The 9,543-nt window shown below is 45.6% G+C and overlaps 1 protein-coding gene across 1 annotated transcript in view; it reads left to right on the top strand.

Moving 5' to 3' along the window:
• Positions 1-9,543, top strand: part of MEX3C (mex-3 RNA binding family member C) — a 28,947-nt gene that overhangs the window by 18,283 nt on the left and 1,121 nt on the right. The window contains exon 3 of the mRNA XM_014524429.2: positions 7,495-9,543. This exon is cut by the window's right edge and continues 1,121 nt beyond it. Within this exon, the coding sequence (XP_014379915.2) occupies positions 7,495-8,720 (1,226 nt within the window). The 3' untranslated portion in view covers positions 8,721-9,543. The remainder of the gene's footprint in view (positions 1-7,494) is intronic.

Genomic DNA, 9,543 nt, shown 5'->3' with positions numbered 1-9,543 from the left:
CCCCACACACACACACACACACACACACACTGCCCAGCCCGTTTTGCATATTTGTAAAGCACTGTAATAACATACATTTGTTTTTTGAAATTGGATGCCACTCAATTCACAAGTTATTGAGGGCTGTCTTGGGGTCAGGGAGGGGTCCCTCCAGTCCAAAAAGTTGAGAACCTCTGCTCTAGAGGCATTGTTCTTAGTTACCATTAACACCTTTTCATGGTCACTAAGTGCGATCTATTCAATATGTGTTGGGGGTTTCCTTGCCAAAATTTGGCATGTAAAGCTTGGTTTAATGGATTTTCTTACCTTATGTCAAGGTTCACTAGTTGAGTTAGCCTTTTTTTTTTTTTTACTTATGGCTTTTTTAAAAAAAAAAAAAAAAAAAAAAGCCATGCTGACCTATACTGATCTGATCACTGATATGCAGCCCCATGGTGTGGAGAGCAGTGTCTGGCTGGTAAGTCTGTTGTGGGGGAAGGGGCATGGGGGTGTGGGACACAAGGCCCCCATGGTAAGGGAGAGAGTGTGGCTGGGCCAGGGGCAGGCTCTGCAGTCCGGACAGAGCTGCAAGTGGCTTGTCCAGGGGGTGTGGGGGGTGGCTCCCGCTGCTGCATGCACCCTGGGAGGGCATGGGAGGCATGTCCCCCCAGATCTGTGTGTAGGGCAAGGGTGGGCTCCCACTGTGGGCTGGGGCCAGGGTGGCGCTAGGGTCTTCCCAGCAGGGGGCTGGGCTGCGCTTGGGGAAGGTGGCAGCAGCAGCACTGGGAGGGGGACGATGGGGGGAGCTGCAGCCACCCCAAAAATTCACCATTGCCACCCCATGTAACCTCTGCTCCCAGCACTGCAGCCACCCACCCAAGTACAGCCTCAGCCCAGCCCCACCACCAGGAAGAGCCTGGCATTTCACCTGACCCCGGCCCGCACGCAGATCTGGGGGCACAGCCCGCCCCCCCATGCTCTCCCAGGGTGCGTGCGGCAGCAGGAGGCCCCCTGCACCCTCCAGACGAGTCACAGCTCCATTCCGCTCCCTGGCAGGACAGCCCCTGCCCCAGTCCCACTCCTTCCTGCCCTCCCTCACTGCGGGGCTTTGATCTGCATCCCCCACATGCCCTTTCCCTTCCCCTACAACAGACTTACCAGCCAGACCTAGTTGCTGTCCACGCTGCTGGGCTGTGCTGACTGCCTGTGCTGCACTGTGGCTGCATTCATGCATGCGGCATTTATCGGCCACATTATTGGGGTACTAGAACTGGTCCTAGGGGGTATGTGCGGGTGGGCATGTCCAGCCATGTGCCACTCCCACTCGGCCGCACACTAACCCCCGCCCTCTCTGCTCCACATTTGGCCACGTGCTAGCCCCCCCCCCCTCTTGTTTGACCATGTGCTAGTCCCCCATTCCCCACCCAAGTCAGTGTCTGGCATCCAGGGGTACTTGGACTAAAAAATGTTGAAAACCCCTGGTTTAAATAATTACCTATTTGAGCACTTCTAATGATATCAGTTAAGCGGTTAACCAATAACACTGCGCATGTGGGACAGGTTCCCTGTGCCTTTCCCCCTATTCCCTGTAGAGCTTCCTGTGAAGGGAAGCCAGGCACTGTCGTACCCCTTCCCTACATGGTGGCGGCAGCAGCATCTCCCTGCACCTTCCCATGCTGCAGCCCAGGTGGGGACTAGCCTCGCATACTTGCTTGTTCTCCTGTCCACATTGCTATTCACACGGATGTGGGGGGAGTCTGCCTCGCGCTGCTCAAGCCTGGCTGCCATCTGGGCTATGCTGCCACCCCCGGCAAAGGGCTGGAGGGAAACGGGCTGGCTCTGACCTGCCAGGACCAGCTGCAGCATTGCAGGGGGCTTCACCCACACGCCATGGGGCAGCAGCACGGGCAAGGCGTTTTCCCAGCCCACTGTAGCTGCTGGCACGTGGCTGCCCAGGTCCAGCTGCACCAGGGTAGGGGTGGGGAGGCACAGGCAGAGTCTTTTGCTGTGACCAGCAGGCAGGGTTTTTGATTGCTCACTCCATCTTTACAGATTACAGAAACAGGCAGTCGATTGGTGACTTTAAGATGTACTTGCTACTTCATGCTCCTGCCATGATACAAATAAAACCATTGCAGCTTTAACCTTGCTTCATTCTGGTTTTATGTGTACTGGGAGTTAGCTCATTTCTATTGCCACAGGAGCAGAGAGGTAACAGGTGCAGCAGACAGTTGCCAGTGCACACCACATGGCTGCAACCATCACCTCCTGCTTTGAGGCTGTGAGGTTACTTCTGTTCAGAGCCAAGAATTGCATTTGAAAGCAGGGGCAGATCAAGGGGCAGGGGGCAGCAATTCAGACAGCCCCCTCGCTTCCACTGCCATCACTGACCCCACCAATGCAAGTGCAGAGCGAGCCCCAGAGCCCCCCTGGGCTCAGGTGGGAACAGCAGCAGGGACATGCAGACACCTGCTCCTGGTGGGGGTTGGGGACAGGGAGCAGATGCTGAAAGGAGGAGCCTTCACACTGCTGCTACTGCTGTCCCTGACTGCACAGCAGCATTTTTTCCCTCCCATCTCCCACCCCAGCATTTTTTGACAGCCATGGGACAGCAGCTGTGCTTTGCCCTCATCCTTCTGTGATCTGAAGGGTGGTGTGCCCCTCCCCCAGTGGATCGTAGATCCACCTGTGTCTGAAAGCATTGCATCTTATCAGACTTTTTTCCTTCTTTTAAGCTCTTGAACATAAAAGATTTCCAGATCAAACAAGGGTACCATATCCTTGTAGCGCTTAAGGAAAGAAACCAGGTTCCAGAAACGCCATGGACCAGCTTTCATTTGCTTGAAGTGTGGTTGTTGGGTGTTCTTCTGTGTTGGTGTATAAATTATCCTTGTGTCGACAATACAAGTCAGATGCATAGCTGTTTGCTGAGTGTTGTGCAAGGACTGGTTGATCTCTTACTTATCAAATTAAATCTAATCCAATACAGTGCTTGATTTGCCTGTATAACAGATGTAAGCAAACAGTAACACTCACATCTGTTATTTCTGTCCTATAACCTGCCCCTGAATGACGCACATTTATCTTTTTGAAGGTCTCGTGAAGGGAAAAGATCTTAACTTGAGTGAGTATCTGAATAGCAGCAGCTCGAGAGCAAATCAGGGTCTGTTTCTGAGCCTCCTGCCAACCCCACACACCTAAAGAGGCCCATAGACTAGCCTATGTGCTGGTCCGATCCAGCATACAAGGTCTGGGGCCGCACGGCCTCATCCAGCATGGCCTGTCTGGGGCTGTGCAGCATGTGGCCTGGTCTGGCATGACTGGTCCAGGGCTGCGTGGCACAGGTCTGGAAATTTGGTGGGGAAAGGAAGGAGGGGAAGGAGTCATGGCAGCATTAATTGCCGTGGCTCCCAGCAATTAATGCTGCTGCTGCCCCCACTACAGTTCTGGGACCAGTGAGGATGCCTTTTTCTCTCATAATGTGCAGCCTGATTTTTCACCTGCTGCTTTTGTGGGAAAAGGTACACGTTATAAGTGAGAAAATATGCAGGGTGGATCACTTTTTTTTTTTTTTTTTTAATTTAAAAAAAATGGATTTTTTTTTTAAATCAGACTTTCTAATATTTTTTTTAAAGATGCTTTTTAAAAAAAATATATCTATATAGAGTTTTAATGTAAGATATGTTAAAGTTCAAAGATATGGAATAGGGGTTTTAACTTCTGACTATATACTATTTAAGACTATTCATGTAACTTTTTTAGAAAACGTTTATAAACAGATCACAACAGACTGTGGACTATATTAGGGGCTCAATTTTATGGGCTTCCCAGAGGCTTCTTTATAGATTAGTGAAGATTTAAGAAAGCCACTCTATCCAGTGGGACATAGTGCTTGGAGCTGATCTTGGAGCTTTCTGTTTGAAGCCAGTTTGTAAATGTTTACGGGTATTGTTCTGTCACCTTTGGGGCATTAAGGCAGTTTGAGGCTTGTGCTTTCTAAGCAGGTGACTCATTGATGAGAAGAGAGCTGCGCCCCTCTTTGTCAGTACGGTATCAATACCCGGGTCTGAAAGGTGACAGGCTCTAAGAAAGCTTTTTTCCCTACGAAGTGTATTGGGAATGAAGCTTAGTAAAAGTACACTTAGGAGTTTTCAGCTGACGTGATTTGAGAGAGACTGGGCACGCAGGCATTTGGTGTTAGCAATGGAAAATCCGTTGTGGGAGCAAGATTTACTCAAGTTGGTAATACATGGTATTCAGCAGGCTCGAAACTGCCATTTTTAATTAAAAAATCTTCTGAATGCACTAAAAAATGTGAAGGCTTTTTAAAATATTCATGTTTCGTAACTCCCTGTGCAATAAGACCGAGCCTAGACTTCAGTTATCCACATGGGCATCAATTACTTTTATTTTCTTCATTCCATCAGAGGCTACAACTTCATTTTGGGATGTTCGTATAAATTGGGCTTTCCTGTATTGAAAGAAGGAACATATTGGGGCTTGTGGGCAGCTGGTTAATCCCCAGAGGCAAATTCCAAGCAGCTTTGCCAACATAAGACACTTGTAGTGGCACCAAAACAGAGGGTAGGCTGAAGTACTAATACAGATGGGAAAGCCCATAACTACAGCATTGAAGAAGAAAAGAAAATTGCCCAATTTGGGGCATGTCTCATGTTCTCAATAGTGAGAGAGAGAGAGTGGCTCTTCACACTAATTCATACAGCTTTCGTAAGGTTTCGGATACCCAGCTTCTCTTCTGGTCTTCTCATCTGCTGGTGTGAGGTTATCCTACAAGAAGGACTTAAATATTAACAGCCTCCACTTGTCCTGATCCCATTTTTCCTGCCTGAAACTTGTTTGCTTCAAAAGCAAATGAAAATCATGACAGTTTTCATATAAGATTGCTTTTAAGGACTGGCATTTCTGAAAGCTGCCTCCTGTGGTATGTCTAGAACAGCAGATGTAAAAGCCTCCTTGAAAATGGATTTGCTGCAGATGCTTTTAAGGGGCATTGTAGCAAGGGAGAGTAGATGACCCCTCACCAGTTTTCACCCAGCCTAGTTGGGCCTTCGCCTCTCCCTCTGTTCATTTGCCTGTCCCTGGGCTTCTGTACTTCCCTGGGATCTGTAGAGTTATGGGGGTAATAAACTCTCCCATCTGCTGCTCCAGCAGTTAAAGGCTTTTGGCTCAGGCTGCCTGTCCTTTGTGTAGGGATCCCTGGAAGGAAGAAAGTCTTCTGTTTCCTAAACTCAAAGCAGCATTAATTAGGTTGCAGTTTTACTGGTGGAAACACCTGTACAGCCTCAGGCAGACCACAACAGAGCTTCCTTGGAGAAGTAAGCCTGACGTCCCCATGGTAGCAGTGGAGAACTACAGGCTATTTCTCTCATTTGTATTGATCACTTATGCTGACTTGGAGACAAATGAGCATGTCCACAAAGTGCTGTTGACTACACAAAGTAAACTGGAAGAAGGAGCTCTTTTTTTGTTTTCACTTGTAATCATCTGAAGTGTTTCAAGAAATATTAGTGATTAGCATTTTTTTTTAGACATGTTTGGGGCTTTTAAAACAAATCCCCTTTCTAAAATGTTACTGGTTGAAATAAGCAGACAAGGTTCTTTGGGTGAATCTGATATCTTTTATAGATATCAAGTTCACCCAAAGAACCTTATCTGCCTATGTCCTTAGACCGTCACAGCTATAACCTGCACCCCTGTAACTGGTTGAAATATTCTTTTTTGGTAAGCATTCAGTCATTGACATTAGGTTTGAGCTGCTTAAACAAATTCTTGCCAGCACAAGTCAGGTTAGCTATTCTCTTTTTGAGTCTGTGATGTATAGCAAGTTGCTTGCGTGTGCAACATGATAAAAAAAGATTGCATATTTTAGGAAGGGAGTTTCCTGCCGTTATGTTCTAGTAAACTTTTTTAAGAGTAAAATTTTGGCTTTGCAGTATGACACTTTTATGTAAATATACTTTGAGAGTTTCAAGCCCACACAAGTAGGTTAAGATTATGCCACATATGTTATGGGAACTGACAGGCTTAGTTGAGTGGACAGTTCTTTTTCCAGCGTGTAATCAAATGAGATGAGATAAAGCACAAATGATATCAAAAGTTATTGGTGGGAAGGATTCTGGATTGATGTTTCAGTAAATCTCACTTTGAGGATGTTGCAGGAACTTACCTCAAGCTGTTTATTTAGTGCATGCACTTCCCTAAAGTTTCTCCCTGTTTGACTTGCCTTAACTGAACACTTGTCAGAAAAAAGGGAAGGGGGTCAGTGAAATGTTGGTTAATGTGCGTGTGCATGCGTGCCTCTTTCTCTTTGCAAGGATTTAGATGTTCAGCAAGCATCTAGAAACGGTGGCTAACAAAATGTACCCCAGAAGTGTGTAGACATCTAATTGCTAAGGCACCCATAAATGTATTCAGTACCATACACTCATGGTTGACATCTTGCACCTGATTTTTTTTTTTCCCTTCTCTACCAGTAGGGCAGTTATCTAAGGTGGGTTGTACACTAGCTTTTTAAAAAAAAATTCTGTTTATAGGAGCTCCAGCAAGAGTCAAGGCTACAAGTGGCTGCCAGTATATTGGGCACCATTACCTAATCTTTCCGAGAGCAGGTCTATTTGACGTGGCAATAAAAGGCTATCTCTACCAGGTTGGCCAACCTGCAGCACTGGTGCCACAAGTGGCACAGACGGCCTGTGTGTGTGACACATGGCAGATTGAAAAGAGATCTGAGTGGCACTTGGGCAGTTAGTGGGGCTAACGGTACAAATATTCCCACTACTGCTGTCACCAGTGCAGCTCAACCTATTAGTGACATGGTAGATTTGTCAAAGCAGCTGATGCAGAAAGAGCTAAAAGGAGTCGACTTGAACACCTGAGTACCAACAGTTCACCTTTGCTCCCCACACCGTAGGGGACCTAGAACCTGGTTGCAAGTAGATCCTTAGCCTACAATAAAGAAACGGAATTTCTTTTCATTTACTTTGACACCTAATAGATCACTTTTGTCAGTAGGGTTGATGTTCCATAAAATTCATTTTGTTACTTTGTCATGTGCAAACATGGAAAATTATATTGCTTCACTTATAGCTTGTCAGCATCTCTGGGGGGTATAGTTCCACATTCCTCTGTGAGAAATGCTAGGGAAGTCTCTTCATTCGTTTAAAAAAGGCCTCATACTAAAGGCAAGATGGCCTGGAAAGCATTGTCCTCAGTGATTTGTTGTCATACAGTATAATGTAAGAGGGTTTTTTTATAAGGACTTCCTTAATCCGTTGAATGATTCTGTTGCAGTATGTGCAAATGTCACCTTTTAGAAATCAAAGATTGATGTGAAAATAACCAAGCTAAGTAGTTTTTGCTTTCACTAACTTGACTTGTGGAGAAAAGAGGCTTCTGGTTTCACCCACAGCAGAACTTTAAAATAAGGGACTTTTCTAATTTTTGAAAACCACAAGGAAAATCTTAATTAAATTTCCATTTCTTTCTTCTCAACAGGTTGCAAAATAAAAGCACTAAGGGCCAAGACAAATACTTATATTAAGACCCCTGTTCGTGGAGAAGAACCCATTTTTGTTGTCACTGGACGAAAAGAGGATGTAGCCATGGCCAAAAGGGAAATTCTCTCAGCTGCTGAACACTTCTCCATGATCAGAGCATCACGCAACAAAAACGGTCCTGCCTTGGGAGGGTTACCATGTACTCCCAATTTGCCAGGTCAAACCACAGTTCAAGTCAGGGTGCCTTACCGTGTAGTAGGGCTAGTGGTTGGACCCAAAGGAGCTACAATCAAAAGAATTCAGCAGCAAACACACACATACATAGTTACTCCCAGCAGAGACAAGGAGCCTGTCTTCGAGGTTACAGGCATGCCTGAAAATGTGGATCGTGCACGTGAAGAAATAGAAATGCATATTGCCATGCGTACTGGAAACTACATTGAGCTGAACGAAGAGAACGATTTCCATTACAACGGTACAGATGTCAGTTTTGAAGGAGGCACACTTGGATCTGCTTGGCTTACTTCCAATCCTGTCCCTCCTAGCCGCACCAGAATGATTTCTAATTACAGAAATGACAGCTCCAGCTCCTTAGGAAGTGGCTCTACAGATTCTTATTTTGGAAGCAATAGATTGGCTGACTTCAGCCCAACAAGCCCATTCAGCACAGGAAACTTTTGGTTTGGAGAAACATTGCCGCCTGTGGGGACAGAAGATCTTGCAGTTGATTCTCCTGCATATGACTCTTTACCAACACCTTCCCAAACTATCTGGACTCCTTTTGAACCAGTAAACCCACTCTCTGGCTTCGGTGGTGATCCTACTGGTAACATGAAGACTCAGCGTCGAGGAAGTCAGCCATCCACTCCTCGTCTGTCGCCTACATTTCCCGAAACTCTGGAACACCCACTTGGTAGGAGATTAAGAAATGATCCACCCGGTACAGGCAACCAGGCTGGCCTTCCTATATACATCCCTGCTTTTTCTAATGGTACCAACAGCTACTCCTCTTCCAATGGTGGTTCCACATCCAGCTCACCTCCTGAGTCGAGACGAAAGCACGACTGTGTGATATGCTTTGAGAACGAAGTTATTGCTGCCCTAGTTCCATGTGGCCACAATCTCTTTTGCATGGAATGTGCCAACAAGATCTGTGAAAAAGAAACGCCATCATGTCCAGTTTGCCAGACAGCTGTTACTCAGGCAATCCAAATTCACTCTTAAATATATATAGATATTATATATGGACTTTTTAAATTCTCAAAGGCATGGGTGTAGTGGTACCCACTAGTAAACTTCCTAATGAATTCTGACTGTTGGGCTTTCTTGGGATTAGGCTAAAGTTGTTAATAAATTTATACTTTCTAAAGGCTGCTATGGTAACACTAAACCTAGGTGGTCTCTGTCCAGTTTGGTTTAAACAGATGGCATGTTTAGCAGAGATACATCAGGTATAAGGTTAAGGCACAGTAGGGGGAAGTTTAGATCAATTGTATAACGAGGAAAACAGATGAATTTTTAGAGGCTTTCTCAGTGATCTGTATTAAATGTTGGTAATTTCTATGTCTGGAGGCAATGAACCCCATAGCCCAAGCATAGAAATACTAGTCTGCTGTGGAGGGTTTGTGGCATTATTGATGTATCAAACACACTTCCAATGCTGCCTTAATTACACTGCCAGTTTTGAAAAACAGGTTTTGGGGGGTTTTGTTGCTGTTTCTGTTAGGTTGGTTTGGGTTTTTTTTTTTTTTACTTTACAACAACTTATGCCTAATTCCTCAGCATTTGCAAATAATTTTTAAAGCATAATTTGATGTATTGGAATGGGTAAGGTTGTTGGCAGTTTTAAATGGATCACTGTTCAGTTTTGGGGGGTGGGAAGGGAAACTGTCAAATTAACCTTCATCTCGCCCAGTGTTATAATGTGGTGTGTTCAGAGGATCAGGAACATATTGGTCTCCTTCATTGTGAATTCCTACCCACTACTTTTTCTTAATGTGATGTGGAAAAGTCTGGCTGGCTTAATCCCATTTCAGTAAGGGCTTTG

Source organism: Alligator sinensis, unplaced genomic scaffold (assembly GCF_000455745.1).
Source record: "Alligator sinensis unplaced genomic scaffold, ASM45574v1 scaffold24_1, whole genome shotgun sequence".
Classification (NCBI taxonomy): Eukaryota; Metazoa; Chordata; order Crocodylia; family Alligatoridae; genus Alligator; species Alligator sinensis.
Note: the sequence above shows the minus strand (reverse complement) of the source record. Positions and strands in the feature narration are given on the sequence as shown.